The sequence below is a fragment of the Penicillium pulvis genome, assembly GCF_028828015.1.
Source record: "Penicillium pulvis strain IBT 33274 chromosome Unknown contig_1_segment0_segment0, whole genome shotgun sequence".
Classification (NCBI taxonomy): domain Eukaryota; kingdom Fungi; phylum Ascomycota; class Eurotiomycetes; order Eurotiales; family Aspergillaceae; genus Penicillium; species Penicillium pulvis.
The window spans coordinates 482,904-500,394 of NW_026643074.1; the positions used below are offsets into that span (position 1 = coordinate 482,904).

The 17,491-nt window shown below is 48.8% G+C and overlaps 6 protein-coding genes across 6 annotated transcripts; 2 read left to right on the forward strand and 4 right to left on the reverse strand.

Moving 5' to 3' along the window:
• Positions 1-787: 787 nt before the first annotated feature.
• Positions 788-2,789, reverse strand: N7503_003154 (uncharacterized protein; the record flags this gene model as incomplete). Its single annotated transcript, XM_057062701.1, has 5 exons — positions 2,569-2,789; positions 2,439-2,470; positions 2,252-2,331; positions 2,118-2,199; positions 788-2,053 (listed from the first exon to the last, which is right to left on the reverse strand). The coding sequence occupies exons 1-5, from the start codon at positions 2,648-2,650 to the stop codon at positions 788-790; spliced, it is 1,542 nt and encodes a 513-aa protein (XP_056923616.1). The 5' UTR covers positions 2,651-2,789.
• Positions 2,790-3,335: 546 nt separating this feature from the next.
• N7503_003155 (uncharacterized protein) lies at positions 3,336-4,753 on the reverse strand (the record flags this gene model as incomplete). Its single annotated transcript, XM_057062702.1, has 6 exons — positions 3,336-3,945; positions 4,001-4,055; positions 4,110-4,246; positions 4,301-4,472; positions 4,523-4,562; positions 4,613-4,753. The coding sequence occupies 6 exons, from the start codon at positions 4,751-4,753 to the stop codon at positions 3,336-3,338; spliced, it is 1,155 nt and encodes a 384-aa protein (XP_056923617.1).
• A 1,153-nt stretch (positions 4,754-5,906) lies between these two features.
• Positions 5,907-6,944, forward strand: N7503_003156 (uncharacterized protein; the record flags this gene model as incomplete). Its single annotated transcript, XM_057062703.1, has 3 exons — positions 5,907-5,940; positions 6,006-6,473; positions 6,526-6,944. The coding sequence occupies 3 exons, from the start codon at positions 5,907-5,909 to the stop codon at positions 6,942-6,944; spliced, it is 921 nt and encodes a 306-aa protein (XP_056923618.1).
• An 815-nt stretch (positions 6,945-7,759) lies between these two features.
• Positions 7,760-8,759, reverse strand: N7503_003157 (Short-chain dehydrogenase/reductase SDR; the record flags this gene model as incomplete). Its single annotated transcript, XM_057062704.1, has 3 exons — positions 7,760-7,982; positions 8,037-8,638; positions 8,718-8,759. The coding sequence occupies 3 exons, from the start codon at positions 8,757-8,759 to the stop codon at positions 7,760-7,762; spliced, it is 867 nt and encodes a 288-aa protein (XP_056923619.1).
• Positions 8,760-9,283: 524 nt separating this feature from the next.
• N7503_003158 (peroxiredoxin prx5) lies at positions 9,284-11,424 on the forward strand (the record flags this gene model as incomplete). The annotated part of the gene is made up of 9 exons (XM_057062705.1): positions 9,284-9,412; positions 9,472-9,623; positions 9,679-9,733; positions 9,785-9,883; positions 9,936-10,156; positions 10,212-10,897; positions 10,947-11,166; positions 11,223-11,313; positions 11,371-11,424. The coding sequence occupies 9 exons, from the start codon at positions 9,284-9,286 to the stop codon at positions 11,422-11,424; spliced, it is 1,707 nt and encodes a 568-aa protein (XP_056923620.1).
• Positions 11,425-11,846: 422 nt separating this feature from the next.
• Positions 11,847-17,367, reverse strand: N7503_003159 (putative Ras GTPase activating protein; the record flags this gene model as incomplete). Its single annotated transcript, XM_057062706.1, has 3 exons — positions 11,847-12,736; positions 12,792-13,070; positions 13,122-17,367. Coding segments are annotated over 3 exons (5,415 nt in total), but the record flags the coding sequence as incomplete, so codon positions are not given.
• Positions 17,368-17,491: the final 124 nt, after the last annotated feature.

Sequence of the window (17,491 nt, forward strand, 5' to 3'; positions counted from 1 at the left end):
ACGCCCCCGAAACTCCGACTGACGAATGATTCCCCAACCACTACCCTTCTACTCTGATATTTCTCACGATTCTCATTTCGCCTTTTACAACCCATGGCTGGGCTTTGCAAAAGCTATCTACGAGGGCTACATGATGGAAAATAATTCCCTTTTCTCTTCCTGTTAGCTTCTCGCCCCCCTCGCAATTTTCTGTATTCCGTCATACATTCCTGTTTCTATCCCCATTTAAACCCATCGCACTTGTATCTAGCTTCCTTCAGCGCAGGCGTTGTCCTAGCATCTATTAGCATTAGCATAATGCCTCTTCAACCCTAGACCAACTATTCTGTTCACCTAGTAAATTAAGCAAATGCCGTCTCATGGCCTTGTAAAGATGTTTGATTTAGTACTCGGGTTTCCAAGGTTGCAGCCATAGTGACTTGTATGATAAATGGACATTTTGAAACTCCAAAAAGCGAGGGCAGTGCCATGGATATATAGTGGACATTGACTTGAAACGGCACAATTTACACTTGTGGATGGAAAAGAGACACGAGCTACCAAAAGTTCGAATTTTGGGCATGATGAGAAGAAAAAGGAGAATTTTTTCAAAGGAGCTTTGCTAAAGCGATGGAAAATTCCGTAAGCACGAGCCAACGTACAAAATAAAGCACAAGGGGGTCTTTCAAAGGGAACAAAATGTAGGAGCATAAATGAGTCTGGAATTATGAAATGCCGGATTCTGTACTCGGTAGATAACTAGAACGAGAATTGATCAATAAGCCCAATGGCCAGATTGGAGTTAAGATTAACCGAGCAGGTCATCGAAGGCCGAGCCGCCCTGTTTAGGCTTGGATGGGGCTGGAGATGGGGCAGCGTTTGCGCCCCAAATACCGGCGCTGGCCTTCTCTTTGGCCATGCTAGCGAGGTTGGGGCCCTTGCTTGCGTTCGCGTTGGCCTTGCTAATACCGGCGCTGGCACTGGCAGTGGACCAGAGGGAGCCAAAAGCGTCTCCGGATGACTTGGCGGCGGGCTTGCTTGCGGCAGGGGCCTTGGAGGAGGAGATGGAAGAAGTAGCGGTGTGCGAGAAGGGTTGCGAGGGTTGGTTGGTGTTGGTGGAAACGGAGGTGAAGTAGTTGGGGGTGGCAGCTTGGAAGCCCGTGGGTTTCGGGAGCTGTTGCTGCTGGATTGAGGCAGACTGCGAGACAGGAGAAGTGAGCGCGCTGTGAGTCGGAGTGTGGGGTGCCGAGGTGAAGCCTACAATGCCATTGATATTGGCACCCTGGGACGCTGACACTGGTTGGGGCGCTACGAATTGGGTGCTTGAGGTTGTGCTCGCCGAGACGGGAGCCGGGATGGAGAAGTTCGAAGCAGCTGGTGCTGGTGCCGGAGTTGCGGACTGGAAGTCATCGAATTCGTCATCGTCGGCGGTGTTGTCCAGCATGTTCAAGGCACTTCCGGCGGGCTGCTTACCAGCAGCAGTCGAGGAAGTGGTCACAGGCTCATCGTCACCGAAATCAAACAGGTCTGCCACGGGGGCGGGAGCTGGCTCTGCTTTCTTCGGCGGTGCCCGCTTAGTGCTGGTAGGAGCAGCAGTTTCCCGTCGCTGGGGGCTGGCATCTCCCTCGTCGTACTCATCGTATTCGTCGAATCGGTTGGCCTTGTTCCCGTTGTTTCCGCTGTCTTGGAAGTCACTAGAAGCGCCACCAAAGCCACCACCATCGCCGTAAACACCTCCGCTGTATCCACCGTATCCCATGGAATCGCTTCCAAACCCTCCATAGCGGCCAGAGCTTCCAGAAGACATCCCGCCGACATTCATTCCACCTTCGAATCCACTGAACTTGTTGCGGTTGGATCGGGCCTTTTTGCGCTCAGTGCGAATCTGATCCACGTCGCCCAGCAATTTCACTAGTTCTGAAGACCGGTTGCGCACATTGATACCCTGGTCCTTACCATTCACATCAATATAGTGGAATTGCCGGAGCATCCGCAGAAGGGACATGTGAGATCTTGCGTCGTCCACCACTCGTTCGGATCCGTTCTTGATCAAGAACTCAAGAAGCTGGAGACCCTATACATTATAAAGAGCCGAGGTCAGCCGTTGATATTGATATCGCAGGAGCACACCAGCGTACCTTGTAGATCTGTCGCCACTCCTCCGCCGCTTTATCGGTGAACCGCTTGTAGATCATGGGCATAATCTCATTAAGCAATTGGCTATAACCATAAGCGTCTACTTAACCAGAGCCTTGTAAGCAGTAGCACTTACTAGCTGTTAGTGGCATTGGCAATCTCCTGCATCAACGTGGTCGAAGCACCCCATGGTTCATTGTTTGTGGCTTCCCGAACCTAGATCGAGTAAGTAATATGTCACAGATATATCGAATCGAGGATCGCATAGTTCGAAAAGTCATAGTCTTCACGAGGTATTTGCGCGGAGGTACCAGGATACGAACCTTGGCTTCTATTTCGGTATAGTTCATAACGGCTATGACGAAGCGGTCAGTTCAAGGGTTCCCAGAATTGCGAAACAAAGCCGAGTCACATTCAATCGCAACACTGTCGGACTAGACGGATTCAACGCACCATTTTGCACCTTGCGAACACCTGCCTTGAGGTCATACAAGGTCAGGTTGCTGACCTGATCTTTGAGGTTGGAGAAGTCCATGGCGAGGGGCTGTAGCTGTATCAAGTCGGAATCGGGATGGGACAAGAAGAGGACAAAGATATAGCGCGGCTAGATAAGCCGGACAATTGACTAGAGAAGAACAAGCGATCCAAGCCCGCCGGGATTGATTGTGAGCGAGGGTGAGTTGGTTGGAGGGGAACGGACCGGTTTCCAGCTGGCCGATTACACGCGCCACGCAGTCACGTGGCAGCCCCTGACCCCAGCAACGGATGTATAGGTGGGCCACTGGATCTGTTTTAGATACTTGAACAGTAGAGGAGAGATAGTTGGACAATAATGGCTCAGAATGTGTGACATTCCTATCTGACTGCTTTTGTAACTCTAAACATCTGAGATTTGGAGACTTATAACAAAAATCCAGACTAAATATCGAAGCTCCGGGACATATCCGGGGTAGAGAACCTTGGAATACAAACACATACTACCTAGCCTGATTTGGCGGAGGGAACTTCCAATCAAGGACGTCTGATAGCGAGACTTCTTCTGAGACAATGGATAATTATCTCATGAACAATCAAGTTAAGAACATAGTAATATAGAATGATTTACAAAAATAAAAAATTATTAAATCGCCGTGCCCAATCCACCAAGACCAAACAAACATTGGAAGCACATGTGTATAGAACATTGATAAAATCCGGGGAAATTGCCGATCAAGTTACATTTAGCGTGTCATGTCATGGGGCATGTCTCGTCTTTCTCCCTGTTCCTCTTCCAAACTTAATTCGGTAGTCACCTGAATGGAGAACTTGTCGTGTTGCTGGGCACCGTTACTTCCCGGTCCAACAGTAGCGACGCTCTTCCCACCAGGATGAAGAATTGGCCTCTCACTTTCTTCAGATGAGGCTCTCTTCTGTGTGAGTCCTGGGATGGTATTCAGTTCCATGCTCTTGCGGTTATTACTGCGCTCCGCAAAGCTAATACCACCACCTGATTTGTCGCCTCGGGAGGCGAACTTATTATAACCACCAGTGCTGTACACGTTCTTCGATCCGGAGTAGCTTGAGAATCCGAGCCAGCTCGCACCACGGAATAACGGCTTGATACCTGGGAGCGAGACGACGATTGCGGCGACGAAGGATTCGCGGTCGGCCCAGCGAAGGGCAATTGGAAGGTTGCTGATGTCGCCGAGGGAGTAGTAGCAGCGGAGAATGGTACAGATAATGATGAAGATACCGGATGTGAACATTAGGGCGAGAATGATCTTGCGTTGGAGGGGGACCTGGAGTTTGCCAAGTATGAGGACGGGAATGACCATGATCATGACATCGGACCTGGGTAGGGTTGAGTCAGCTTAAAACACCCAAAAGAGACATTGAGTGAGCTCACATCACATTGAGCACAGCTATAACCACGTAGAGTGGTTGGCGGAGAGTGCAGTTGTCTAGATATCTTTTAGCCCCCCGGCAGATTGTCATTTAGAGTGGGATGTCCTTACCTCCTGCATAGGGTTTGATTTGCCAATTGTGAGTGACAGGTGTGCAAATGCAGATATGTGTAAGTATACACGCTAGCCAGCTGACAATACAGAAGCCCACTGCTGCTAGCACAAGCCTTTGAGTGCGTAATCCTTGCCTGTAAAGAAACAAGTCAGATGAAAATCTGGGGAACAGAATAAGTATGACTAACGTGAGCTTCCAGTAAAGGCAAAGTAGAACCCCTTTCAAGGACCAAAGATAGCTGATATACCAGATCCAGTTCGTAAAGGCCAGCTTAGAGCCCAGAGTCATCAATGCAATTTTGCTGTCTGGCACTTCCAAAGCGGTAACTGCATTGAGGCCAATGTTGTTGCCATACAACCCTTTTTTGAGTTAGTATATGTCAAAGAACCATAATAAAAGAACAACTCACCTAAGAAGTAGATGATGACTGTCTGCATGGTCCAGAAACTCTGTAACGTGGTTAGCAGACGTTCAACCATCCAATGGGGGCGAAACGAACTATGGCTGCAACTGCAAAAGCATCATCTAACTGCAAGCCTCTGAGCCCTCCAAAGCTAAGCCGAGCAATCATTCGCAAGAGCAAAAAGCTCATGCCAATGGCATACTCGACAAAAGTCTCGACGTTCAAGCTGCTCGTCATCGTGCAGGATTGACACAACAGCGTTTAAACCATCAAGGACATCTACAGACGAAGATGGAGGGGAAGGGGATTCAAGATCGAAAAGAATTCACTTTGAGGGGAATTTTACTACTAAAGGATGGGTGTGCCGCCCTCGGGGTCTGAAATTGCATTAGATCTACCAGGAAGACAAGAATAGGAGACATTTTCGCCTAGTGATTTTGCACCATCTACTCGGAACAATTACACAGTGGAGTCCCGTTGGAGTCAACTTGTTGCCCAACTGTCTGCTTTGCTGATCCTTTTTGAAATAAAGTGACAAGGTTCGGCTAGGATTCGTCTAAAATTTTGTTTTTTCCTGTCAAGTTTACTTTCATACTCCTGTATCTGTACATCACATAGGGTGTCTCGTGGTTATCGACGATCTTCGTTTCAGTGTGCTCAATAGGAACTGCTGGGGAGCGCTAGCTCACGATTCTCGATGCAAGGGACAATGCATCTTGCTTGAGTGGATATGAAAGAAGAATATTCTCTTTGAATCGATGTTGCACTGTCCAGGTGTATACTCCGTACCATACGATGTACTCCGTATAGAGTTCAGCAAAAGTACCCTCTTGCCACAAAATTGGAGTCTGACACTTGGAGTCGATCAAAGAAGAAAACAGAAATCAATCAAGTGGCAATGAACTTATCAATCATGCTTATTTCGGAATGCTAGGCTTCCATGATTCGTAAATCCTGCTCCTAGATCCCCACTCACACGAGGAGAAAAGTCGACACCCGCGGGCCGAGACCTAAATTGCTAAGAAACCGGGCGTTCAGCCACGTCAAGCCTAGTGCAAGCCCATTTCAAACTCAGATAGTGATATCAAACGACGGCTTGAGCTTCCTGAAACCTCGGGTTTTTTCCGCTGTATAAGTGAGGTGGCCTGCCGTGGTGGATGCCTTTAGTGTGAACAGCAGGATCAGTTGTGGAGACTTGTAGGCTATCATTACCCCATATAGTAGTGTAGACAACAATCATACAGTACCATTCAGTACAAAGCTAAGCCCACACTTGAATGAGTGTGCCCAGGTGATTATTCATAGGACCTGGATTAATGCAAAAGGGTCGTAGATTCATTCACAAATTACAACGTACATCGCGGGGTACATCGTATAATTATTGTCCAACATGACTACCAAAGTTGCTTTGATCACCGGAGGTGGTAAGTCAAATGAGCTAGTTACGATGAGTATAAATGAGCCTCGTGCTAATGATCCTTCCAAATAGCCAGCGGCATGGGCTTGGCCGTTACCCGGGAACTATCCGCTCGCGGAGACTGGGTTGTGAACATCCTCGATATCAATGAGACCGCAGGAGCAAAGATTGCTCAAGAGCTGCCCCGAGTCATCTTCCACAAGGCCAATGTGACCAAATATGGGGAGCTGTGTGATGCCTTCCAAAAGTCCTTCTTAGACGGTGGTAACAGACTCGACTTCGTGTTTGCCAACGCGGGAGTGATTGAACGTACCAATTTCTACGCCCCGCAGCCACCCACTGAGTCGGTAGCACCACCACCTGAGCCAGATCTTTTGCCGATCGATGCGGACTTGAAGGGAGTGGTGCTCACCACTTGGTTGGCACAGCACTATTTCCGTCTGTCGCCTCACAAGGGCCGCGATGCAAATGTAGTGATGACCGCCAGCTGTGGTGGGCTTTACCCCTCCTTTTACTCTCCCCTTTACTCAGCAGCCAAATGTACGTTGATTGATCAGACTGAATCTAAAATACTAGGCTGATATTTTCATAGTTGGTGTCGTTGGGTTCATGCGCTCGATTGCAGCCAACTTCCGTGCCGACGGGATGCGCGTTAATGCCATCTGCCCCGGCATTGCACGCACTAACCTTGTTGACGAGAAAGGATGGGATAGCTTCCCCCCAAACCGTTTCGTCAAACTTGAGACTATCACTCAGATAGTGCTTCAACTAGTGGATGGTGGTAGCCCCGCAGGCCAGGGTTTAACCGACACATCCGGTAAATCTGTCGCCGCGTCCAAGCTGTATGGACTCGCAGTGGAGATCTCAGACACGGGCTTCTATTTCCGAGACCAGCATGATTTCTGTGACGAAGGAATGCGTGAGGTCATGGGAGCAACTGAGCTTGACAACCAAGTCGACGGTGTTCTAAATGAGGAAGAGACAGTCGGTCAAATCAGACGTTCTATCTAAATGTCAAGCTTTCACATACAAGGATGAGAGACGAGGATAATTATGCCATAGAATCAATAGCGTCATTTCCAAAATCCCTGCAAGCGTGCCACATCTTCAAGGTAACCGTTTAACCACGTGAAAAGGAGAAGTCCCTGCTGCAAATCCCGTCGGCGATTTAATTCGATCTCACAAGTCCCACAGTTGCCCCGAAGGATTCTCAAGGAATGGATATTGGCCCATCAAATTTCGCATTCTCCACCCAGCGGATCATTGTCTTTGGGTTGAACGGACGGTCCGAACCCGTACCGAATTCTGACCGACGCTATGTCCCGTCCACGGCCCACGAGTTCTCATCCTTGCTTTCCCTCTACGCACGCCGGTGGCGTACACCGGTAAAGATCCGCTACTGTAATTTCAATGGTGCCGATCACACTAACGCTACTAGATTTTCCATATAGTTTAAAGTTCGACGCTAAAGAGGTCACCAGACGATGGCTGTTTACTCCACCCAAACTTCAGGGAAGAGAGGTGATAGAGCGTACGAAGCACAGAAAGAGCATGCATTGTTCATGAACAAGTCCTGCTTGTCCATAGAGGTCCACTAGACTCCGTACAAGATATATATACAGCTTCAAGTTCCACTGGCAATTCCGAATACTTTCTCTTTTCATAGTGTAGCGGGTTTGTAATTTAGGAGAGGCTTAGCAAAGTCAATTTTTTTTTTTCTAATGAGGTGTCTCTGATGAAGCTAAATCTCCAATTTGACCTACTGCATTCTTAAGCGCTTGAGATGACCCCAAAACAACATCGCCAACATTCCAAGATTCAAAAGTCTAAGGGATTGCTCCAGGAAGTCCGGACTTCTCACCGTGCATCATCTCAAACAAGGGCTCCCATACCGTAACAGCCCGCTCAGTTATACGACCGTTACCCGGCTCGGGCATTTGGTAGTAGATCAATTTCTCGGCCGAACCCTCAAGCAGTTGCCCTGCCATACCAGTTGTGTCTTCCAAGAAGACATCATAGGCCTTCAAGATCGTCTCAACAGGAGTAATACTAAGAACACAGGTTAGATCTCTTCCAAATTCAGAAAAAAACAACCCCACTCACCATTCAGGCGAAACAGCCTCAATCATCTCGGGAGGAACAATAGGCGTCTGCACAATACCCGGCATAACAACATTAAGCAAAATATTTTCCTTCTGCTTCAACAACGGAGCAGCACCCCGAACAAACTGATTGACTGCCGCTTTAGTCCCACAGTAAACTGGATAAGACTCGTGGGGAAAGACGCTGCCAATGCTGCTGGTTATAATAATCCGCCCTCCAGGTACAGAATTGTACCGCATAAAATGCGTAGCTAGCTGCGTGCAATAAACAACTCCCTTGTAGTTGATATCAACAACAGACATATCCGGTGCTGGGGGAACATCGTCAATGGACTTGTTCTTCGAGTCATAGATATAGACGGAAGACTTGTCGACGATTCCCGCATTCACGCAGACAGCATCAATACGACCCCAGAGTTTGAATACTTTTTGGAAGACCGCGACTGAGTCTTCATATTTTGAGACGTCTGCTGCAAAGAATTCTGCGTTCTGAGTATTGAGCTCCGATAGAAGTTGCGTTCCGGCTGCTTGGCGTCGGCCTGTACAGGCTAGTTTCCAGCCTTTGGTACAGAGGCGTTTGGCTAAATCGGATCCAATACCCGACTAGACCATTTGGTGGTCAGTGAGTAGTTCGGCTAAATATCGATTTTTTTTTGCTTTTCCTTTCTTCTCTTTCACTAACCGTGGCTCCGATGATGATGGCGACACGGTCTTCTGAGGCCATTATGTGCGATTTGCAAGATTTTGATATGGAAACTTGGACAATGATAGAAACCACTGTTCTTTTATCCTACGAACTGTGAGGGGTAAATATCAGACCGTCGTAAAGCCGGATCTGTGGAGCTATACTATTAGCCTCGGACCAACGCTACTGTAGAGGGACGCAGCGGGATTTGAATCCCTTGCCAATCATTACTTCGGGTGGTGATTGACCAATAATGGTTTTCCAAGCTTACGGTACCCGCAATGGGACTACTGTAAGTAACTAGGTGCAGGACAGTGGAGCAAATTATTAGTGTTGTTTAGTGTAAAGCAAAAAAAAAATGAAAAACATGAATCAGAGCTTACATACTTTGCATCCATTCTTGTCAGGGGTTAGCGGGGGGACAAATGCAATGATAGGCTTTGGATCAGCAATATTGCATTAGTTAATCGGCCAAGTTACTAGCAGCTAGAGCTTTTGTGCATGTGAATGAAAATCTAATTCTCTCTTTCTCTCCACCAGTCACGACTGTTGAACAGCTCATCATGACTGAGGACAACGAGAAAGATGCGGCCAGTAGCCCCGTGGCTGCCTCGGGGCCAAGCTCTCTACCTTCTGACCATGAAGAGGTTGAGCCTCCGGTTGTTGCCTTCAAGACCTGGATTGTTGCATTGGTAATCCTCTACATACCATCTGTCGCACCACGTCGCAACTCTAACGATTGAATCTATAGATCCTATCATGCGGCTATGGTCTCTCCTTCTGGCCCATCCCCGTCGTGTCCGCGATTGGCTCCTCGGTTTCAGCAGATTTGGGAGACGCAAATGGATACATCTGGTTTGTCCCGGCTTGGACAATCTCGATTACTTGTTCCTTCCTACTCTTGTATGCGCCCCGGCTATGGAGGAATCCTGGCGCACGAGATACTGACATTTTGCAGTGGACCGAACACAGACCTTTTGGGCCGACGCTGGTTCCTTGTGATGGGCAACCTGGTACATATCCCAATCGGCTTTGAACTTATGCGCAGCTACTGATATTCGCAGGTTACCTTTGCTGGTCATATCATCATTGCCTCCGCCAAAAACACCAACCAAATCATTGCAGGACTGGCGGTTTCTGGATTTGGTGGAGCCAACTGTCAGGTCAGACTACATCAGCCACTCGAGCAGTTGATGAGATACTGACCCCCTACAGATGGCTGCATTCGCTCTTCCTGAGCTCTTGCCAAACAAGTGGCGCCACATCGGTGTCGTCTTTGCTGATATGACTGTGTACATCGCAGTCATTGTTGCACCAGTGACAGCCCGCTTCGGCTATGAGATGAACACCTGGCAGTGGAACTTCTGGGGCGTCGCTATTTTCCAGGGTCTTTCCTTTGTCGGACTTCTTCTGCTCTATCACCCTCCCAAGCACCCGTACGTTGATATTTCAGAAAGCTACGGCTAGGATTAGAACTAATCATACACACAGTATCGGTATCTCCTACATGGAAGCATTCAAGTCCATGGACTACTTGGGTGGATTCCTCTTCGTCGGTGGTATCGTCCCCTTCCTCATGGGTATCGTCTGGGCCAGCGCCTATTCCTCCACGGACCCACACGTCGTGGCAACTCTGGTCGTCGGAGCAGTCGTCCTCGTCCTCTTTGCTCTCTGGGAAACATACGGCAACCTCAAGTATCCCTTGACACCCACCGCAATTTTCACCAGCTCCTACGGCCGCGACTTCACTGCGCCGGTGATCGCGCTTGGAGTCATCAACATGTTCTACTACTCATCCAGCATTCTGTGGCCTCAGATGATCACTGTGTTCTATACGAATGGCGGAGCTGACTGGAAATATGCTGTTGTCCTTTCTCTGCCGCAGGGGCTGGGTATTCTTTTCGGTGCTCTGCTGCTCACCTTCCTTGGTAGCTACCTTCGTCACTGGCAGTGGCAATTGACCATCTCGGTATTTGTGATGGTGTTTTTCGGATCTTTGCTTGGCCTGGTTTCACCTAACAACAAGGGCATGATGATTGCGTTCTTGTTCCTTTCTCAGGTCGGTTTTGGTTGGGCAATTTATTTGAGTATTGCTATTACCCAGATGGGTGTTGAGCAGCAGAACCTTGGTGTCAGTGGTGGTATCTCTGGATGTATTCGATTTGCGGCTGGTGCAGGTATGTTGTTCCTCTTCTCGTTGTTCCTCGTGGTACTAATGTCTGTTAGTTGCTACGACGATTTACGAAACTGTTTACAGCAAGACTTTGACCAAATATATGGAAAAATTTATCCCAGCTGCTGTGACTGCTGCTGGTCTGTCTGAGTCTAAGGTGGAAGGACTGATGTCTGTGGTGTCGGGTGGTGCCTCGGCTTTGACTTCCTATAGTCCGGCCGTTGCTGCTGCCGCCGAAGCCGCTCTCAGTGATGCCTACTGCAAGGCTATCTTGTGAGTTTTCCAAATGAAAAAGTCCAAAAGTGAACATTCGCTGATCTAAGGTTTAGTGTGGTGGCAATGGTTTCCATGGCGTTTGGTATAGTTGGCCTTATTGCCTGTCTGTGCTGCAAAGATGTCGATTCGAAGATGACCAACAAGGTACGACAGAAATTGCTTTGTTCGCTTTCGTTTCTTATAGATATTGACTCCTATTAGATTGAGGTATACCTCGAGAACACTAGTCTCGCGGAGAGAAACACTTTCCACTGAGCTCAACTCGGCCTCCATTGCCAATTTTGGAACCCATGAGGGCTGGGAGCTCGACTGTCCGACACTATATTAATACATGAGGCTTGGTCTTCAACATTGATGGATTTGATGGAATGCACATGCAGGGATAAATATGGATATAGTTGTTAATAGCAGGCAGGACCCTTGCCGTTACAGATCACGACATTTTTAATTGATGAATGTATTTAAATAGACCATTGATTGAATGATTCTTATATTGTGTACATGCTCATTCGGGTACTAATGTAAGAAGCTTGACGCTATCGCTATTGGGGGGGGAAATCGATACAAAAAGTCCCCAGGTATCTGAAACAAACAAAAATAGGGGAAAAGTAAAAAAATATGCCCAAGAATATGCCCAATCCCATTCATCCCTCATCAAATCCGTAATCATGAGAAGCTTATTCATTGTAGAACTTCTTCATGATCAGATGCAAGAAAAGGTTCACGTTGACCCTCATCTGCCCGTCAAAGAAGTCCATGAATTGTGTGTTGTTGAATTGAGCCTGTAATAGGTCATCCAATGGGACCTGGGCATTGGCTCCAGGAACCATCATGTTGCCACTACTACCGTCAATGGTGAACACACCGACTTCGTTACTAGAAATTGTCAAGTCCACCCGGTCAAATTGCCGATCAGAATAACCCTTCCAGGCAACCAGCACGCCACGGTCCGCCAGGTTGCGGGCAGAGTATTTGTACGATCCGAACTTGAAAACCTTGCCGGATTTTTGAAGTTCCCGCTGGTGGTCCCATTGCTTGGTGAATGGCATCAAGAATCGCTTCTTTCCCTTCTTGTTCTGAAGAGTAATCATGGCCTGCTCAATGTAATCGTTGTAGGTCTTGAGTTGTCCCTCTAGATAGGAAGCTTGGTCGCTTAGACGGTTGGAAGTCAGGCGCGCACCCTCCAATTCGCGCTCCCGCTGGATTCGTCGACGGTGCTTCGTTCGAATGTCGATAGCGATGGCGTTCAGGAGATCCTGGTAGTGGTTGTGGCGGCTGATCTTGCCAGCTTGCTCGAGGCGGAGAATGTTCTCCAGGGCGGTACCCTTCAGCTCCGAGTAGGTCATCGAACCGATATCAATCAATGTGCTAGCCTCGGAGTAGGCACCCCGGCGTGGGTTGCCTGTGCTCAATTCTTCTCGAACCAAAGTATCCCAGCGCTCTTCATCTTCTTCACTGGGTGTCTTGAGCATGATATCCATCAAGTTGGTACCACTTTGAACTCGGATAATGTAAAGAATGCATCTTTTGGTCTCCATAAACAAAGTCTTTATGGCCGCTTCCGGATCTGTGGGTTTTTTTTAGCCGAGTCGTAATGGGTAATTTATCAAGAAAGCCCTTACCTTCAACCTGAGCCAGCTTGGGATTGAGTGTGAGATTGATCTCGGTAGAGCTGACGCTCATCAATTCATTCTCGTTGCTCTTCACGTTGCCCAGATCCCGGACAAGCTGTTTAAGGAAGTCATCGGGGTGTGAACACATGCAGTCAATTTGTGAGGCGACAAGTTGGTGGATAGAGAAAATGTCGGACATTTTAATGTACAAAGTCGGTTTGGCTTTGGCGTAAAGATCATTAAATTCATCAATGTCGAAGTAGGCTTCCGCATCCTGGACGGAAATCACTGTTTAAGGTTAGCTCGGTGAAAAGAAAAGAACATGAGTTGTAAACTCACTCTGTCCCCAAATGCGCCCTAGTCGTTGTATTGACTCGCCGATGTAGGTATTCAAAGGTTGAAGGTAGACATTTTCGGCTGCTCCGAAGAGTCTACCAGAAGCGACCTGCGCAACTACCTTCGCGATTTCCCCCAGATTTCGCTTTTGCTCTTGAGTCAAACCACGATCCACCACACCATACTTCTCTGGCTCTAGTACAGCCGGCTGGAAATAGCTTTTCCATGCCCAGTGGCCTACCGTCTGAAGAACAAATCCGGGGTCTTCATTAGGGAAACGGGCAAGCAAATTTTCGTACATTTGCTTGGTCAGGTATCGGATCCCAAATGGCATGCGGTACAAGAAATCTTCGAGGGCAGCAAAGAACTGGTCCGCAACATCACGCAGATCTTGCAAATTCTGAATGAAAGTTTCCCGGGTTTCAGGATCTCTGATTGCTTCCTCGCGAGGAAGGTCTGCTGGTCGTCGACTTCGCTGACCTGTGCGAAGCTCCTCGTTATTGATTGAAGAGCGATAAATCTGGATCGGGTCACTCTCAAGATCGAGTTCACGATTGTCAATTACGGATTCCTTGACTACCGGGCCCAGGACATCACGCATGAACTTTCGGTCCCGAGGTGACTTGGCGTAGGAGCTGAACAGCTTGTTCCAGAAAGAGTGGCAGCGCAAGAACTCAGACAGTGTCGCGAAACCTTCGATATCCTCTTTGACCGAGCGTGCGAGAAGTCTCACAAGGTAATATTCTTCCCGCCTCTTCTGTGAGTACCCAAAGAGGCCCATCATTAGATGTCTGATTCTTTCATATTCCTTGTCTGAGGTATTGATCTCGCGAAGTCGTCGGAACAGTCTTGCCAGATATTGCGATTGAGTCTGTAAAAGGAAGAAAAAGACCTGGTACTGATCCAACTTCCTTCTGGAGGTTTTGTTCAGAGCCTTCAGATCATACGGATCTTTAGAAGAGATGTCAGTGTTGGACAGCAAGTTACCAATATGACCACCGAAGTGCTTTTGGTGTTTGACAACTTCATCAAGTGTGATTTTGTTCTTGACCAGTAGAGCAATCTTGATGTCCAGCTGGCTGATGTACTGCTCTGCCATCTCGTTTTGCCGGACTTGTTGAACAACGACCTTTCGCAGTCGTTCGAACTCAATTTCCTCGTCAAAGTCAAAATCGCTATCGTTGAGAAGGTGCACGAAGCCCTTGACTGTTCCAACAGGTGGATTCTTTCCACCCGTCAAGCTCTTGTACGCACGGCCTTGAATGCGGCCGCGGATGACACTTTGAGCCTTGATGACTCTCTCCATGTTCTGATTGTAATGGCGGCGTCTCTCCTCGAAGCGGTTTCGGACGATGGTGCCGCGAATGTGTGCTTGCAAGTCAGTGATGATGTGTTCCTCATCCTCCAGGTCAGCAAGCATCTCGCCGACCTGAAGCCGAACAATCATGGCCCGAGCCAGGGCTTGAAGCTCAACGACTTCCTCTTCGTTGTCTTCAAGGTTATTGAGAATATCACCGACTCTCATACGCTCCAGAGCTGCGCGAGAAAGTGCTTGAATCTCCACAACGGCATTCTCGTGTTCTTCCAATGCTTTCCGTTCGTCATTCCGGTGCTTACGCTGGATCAAGCCTCTAGCCATTGACTGCACATCCAGCACGGTACTCTCAGAGTTCATGAGCTGGTCATGTTGCGATTGCAAGAAGTCTCGCAGAGCGTTGGCTCTCAGTATTCCCTGCATGGCAGTGACTGATGAAATATGCTGCGCTAGCTCACCGCGGAGAACTTGATTGCCCTGTCTGACTGTGGCACCGCGTATTATCGCTTGGAATTCAATGCACTCACTCTCCGATTTTGACAGAGCATCCAGAAGTTCCAAGTGTCGTTTTCTCGCAGCAAGTGCCCTAGCACCTGCTTGTAATACGGTGACAGCGACACTCTCGTTGTGGAGCGAAGCCTTGACCTGAGCCATATGCTGGCGAGCAAGGGTACCACGAATCACAGCCTGAAGTGACTGGACTGGACTGCTAGTCTCCTCAATTTGCTGTGATTGTACGCTCATCTGCTTCCGTTGCAAGGAACCACGGATGGCTGCTTGAAGGGCGGTAACATCATTCTCCGCTGATCGGGTGTCTTCATATTGATCGGCAAAGATCTTGCGCTGAAGGGAACCTCTAATTGCAGCTTGCAGGGCAGTAACATTGTTCTCAGCAGACCGAGTTTCATCAAACTGGTCGGCAACGATCTTGCGCTGGAGAGCACCCCTTATTGCTGCTTGAAGGGCAGTAACATCGTTCTCTGCATATCGAGTGTCATCGTATTGATCAGCGACAATCTTTCGTTGGAGGGCACCCCTGATTGCTGCTTGGAAATTCTTTATTCCGGACTCCTCTTTTCGCATACGAGTCTGCAACAAGTTTGTCTGGGCTCGCGACTTGGAAGCCCGAATAAGACTCTGGAGCTCAAGAATGTCACACTCTTGGGCTTTGCGAGACTGCATATCACCTTTCTGGCGGTGACGAACAATGAATCCCCGACTGACTGCCTGCAGTTGAACCGCAAACTGACGCATCTCAAGTCGATATTGGCTGATTTGGCGAGCCCAGTCGCCACGAATACGTGATTGCAATTCAACCAGCAAAGGCTCGAAATCCCAAAGATCATTCATCGTATTTCCAAGCTTGAGGCGCATCATGGCTCCCCGGATCTGAGACTGGAAGTCAACAACTGCGGCTTCGTTCTCGTGTAGCTCGCGGTCGATTCGCTCTTCCTCCGACTCAACAGGTTCGGGCTCGGGTTCTGGCTCTGCGCCGAAGTTCGCAGCCATGCCTGCAAAGCTCGGCATGCTGACACCCGCCTTGTCAAGACCTTTTTGAGTCTTTTCAAGTTCGTGGTGTTCAAATTCAAGCTGACCAACCAGGTTGCCCATGCGGAAGTCCAGCATGCCATTTTTAAACAGCAACCAAGAAAGAGCATGGATACAGTGAATGACTTTCGGAAGATTCTTCTTTTCGTAGAGGTCGATGAGCTCGAATCGAAAAAGCTCCGGTAACTCAATATCGTCGAGAAAGCGGAAAAACAAGGCAATGTTGTCTGAATGGCGATATTGTAGCTTTGGGTTTCGAAAGATTCGCAAAGTTCGGTCAGGATACATGGCCTGTACCACCTCCGCCAGGGTCACACCATCTCTCAGTGCCTCCTCCAGCTGAACAATTGGCGGGATTTCTTTTTTCATAACCTCTTCAATCCACTCTTTCGCCTCGCCAATATGACACAGGTACTCGTACGCTTGTAGAAATTGTCGCTGTTGATCCATCCAGTTCCCTGCTGCCCATGAGGACGCTTTGGGCTTTTCTGGTGATATCGCGCCATTTCTCCCAGCCACTGAGTCAGCTCGCTTCAATCGTCGCCGACCCTGTAGACCAATCACAGATGCTGTTGCAGACGCGAGTTGGAACTCCTCGCCTTCACCAGATTGAGCGAACTTGGACAGCGTTCTGAGATGGCGTGTGGATGATTTTTGGAATGTTTCGAGTTCTGGGGTAGAGAGAGTTGTCGTAAGTTGAGCTGGACGTGGGCTTCCGGGCAGAGTCTTCTGAGGAGATGAAGGGCGGGAAGATCCTGGAGTTGGAGTGGGCGACCAGTGGCGAGGCGAAGCACCCAGAGGGGGTGTTTGAGGCTCAAATGCAGGCGATTTATACCGAGGCGACTCATTTTCCTTGAGGTGGGCATGAGGCAACTCTGGGGTACTCGGTCGCATATCCTTCAAATACTGTTTCTCGTCTATGGTGTGGCTGCGGGTGTGTCGATAGGCGCCAGCCTTCGAGGGCGTTGGATTGATGTTAGGCGCCTGTTGTAAGGGTCGTAGAGACCGGCGAATATTTTCATAAGTGCTGCCAGCACTTTCCGAGATTCCTCCGTTTGTTGACTCCATCCTGACTGCGCTTGCCTCACTCTTTCCTCGGTGATGACCTAGGTTGCTCTGTATGGACGCATTGGAAGATACCGTGCTTGTCCGGCTTGGAGTAAATGAACTTGATGCGACTGAGTAGGCGGACGAATTGGTGGACGCGGTTGACCCGTGTCGTAGTGGACTCGATGACTCCACGAGGAAATCCGTCTGGGCTCGCTTCAGCGATGGGAATTGACTGGACATCACTATTGACGTTGCGACAGGAATGCAAACACCGAAGAAAGATTCTTGTGCTCGATAGACCGCATCCCTGCTTCGGTAACAGAAGCGGGGTGTGGTGGCTGAGTCCGAAATTGGAGCAATTCAGATGTTGTTTGTATCGGAACGGGCGGTCGGAATGTGAGATGAACGCGAATTGGCAACGGCGCAAGTGACGTGGAGCGATATCACTCCCGAGTTTGGT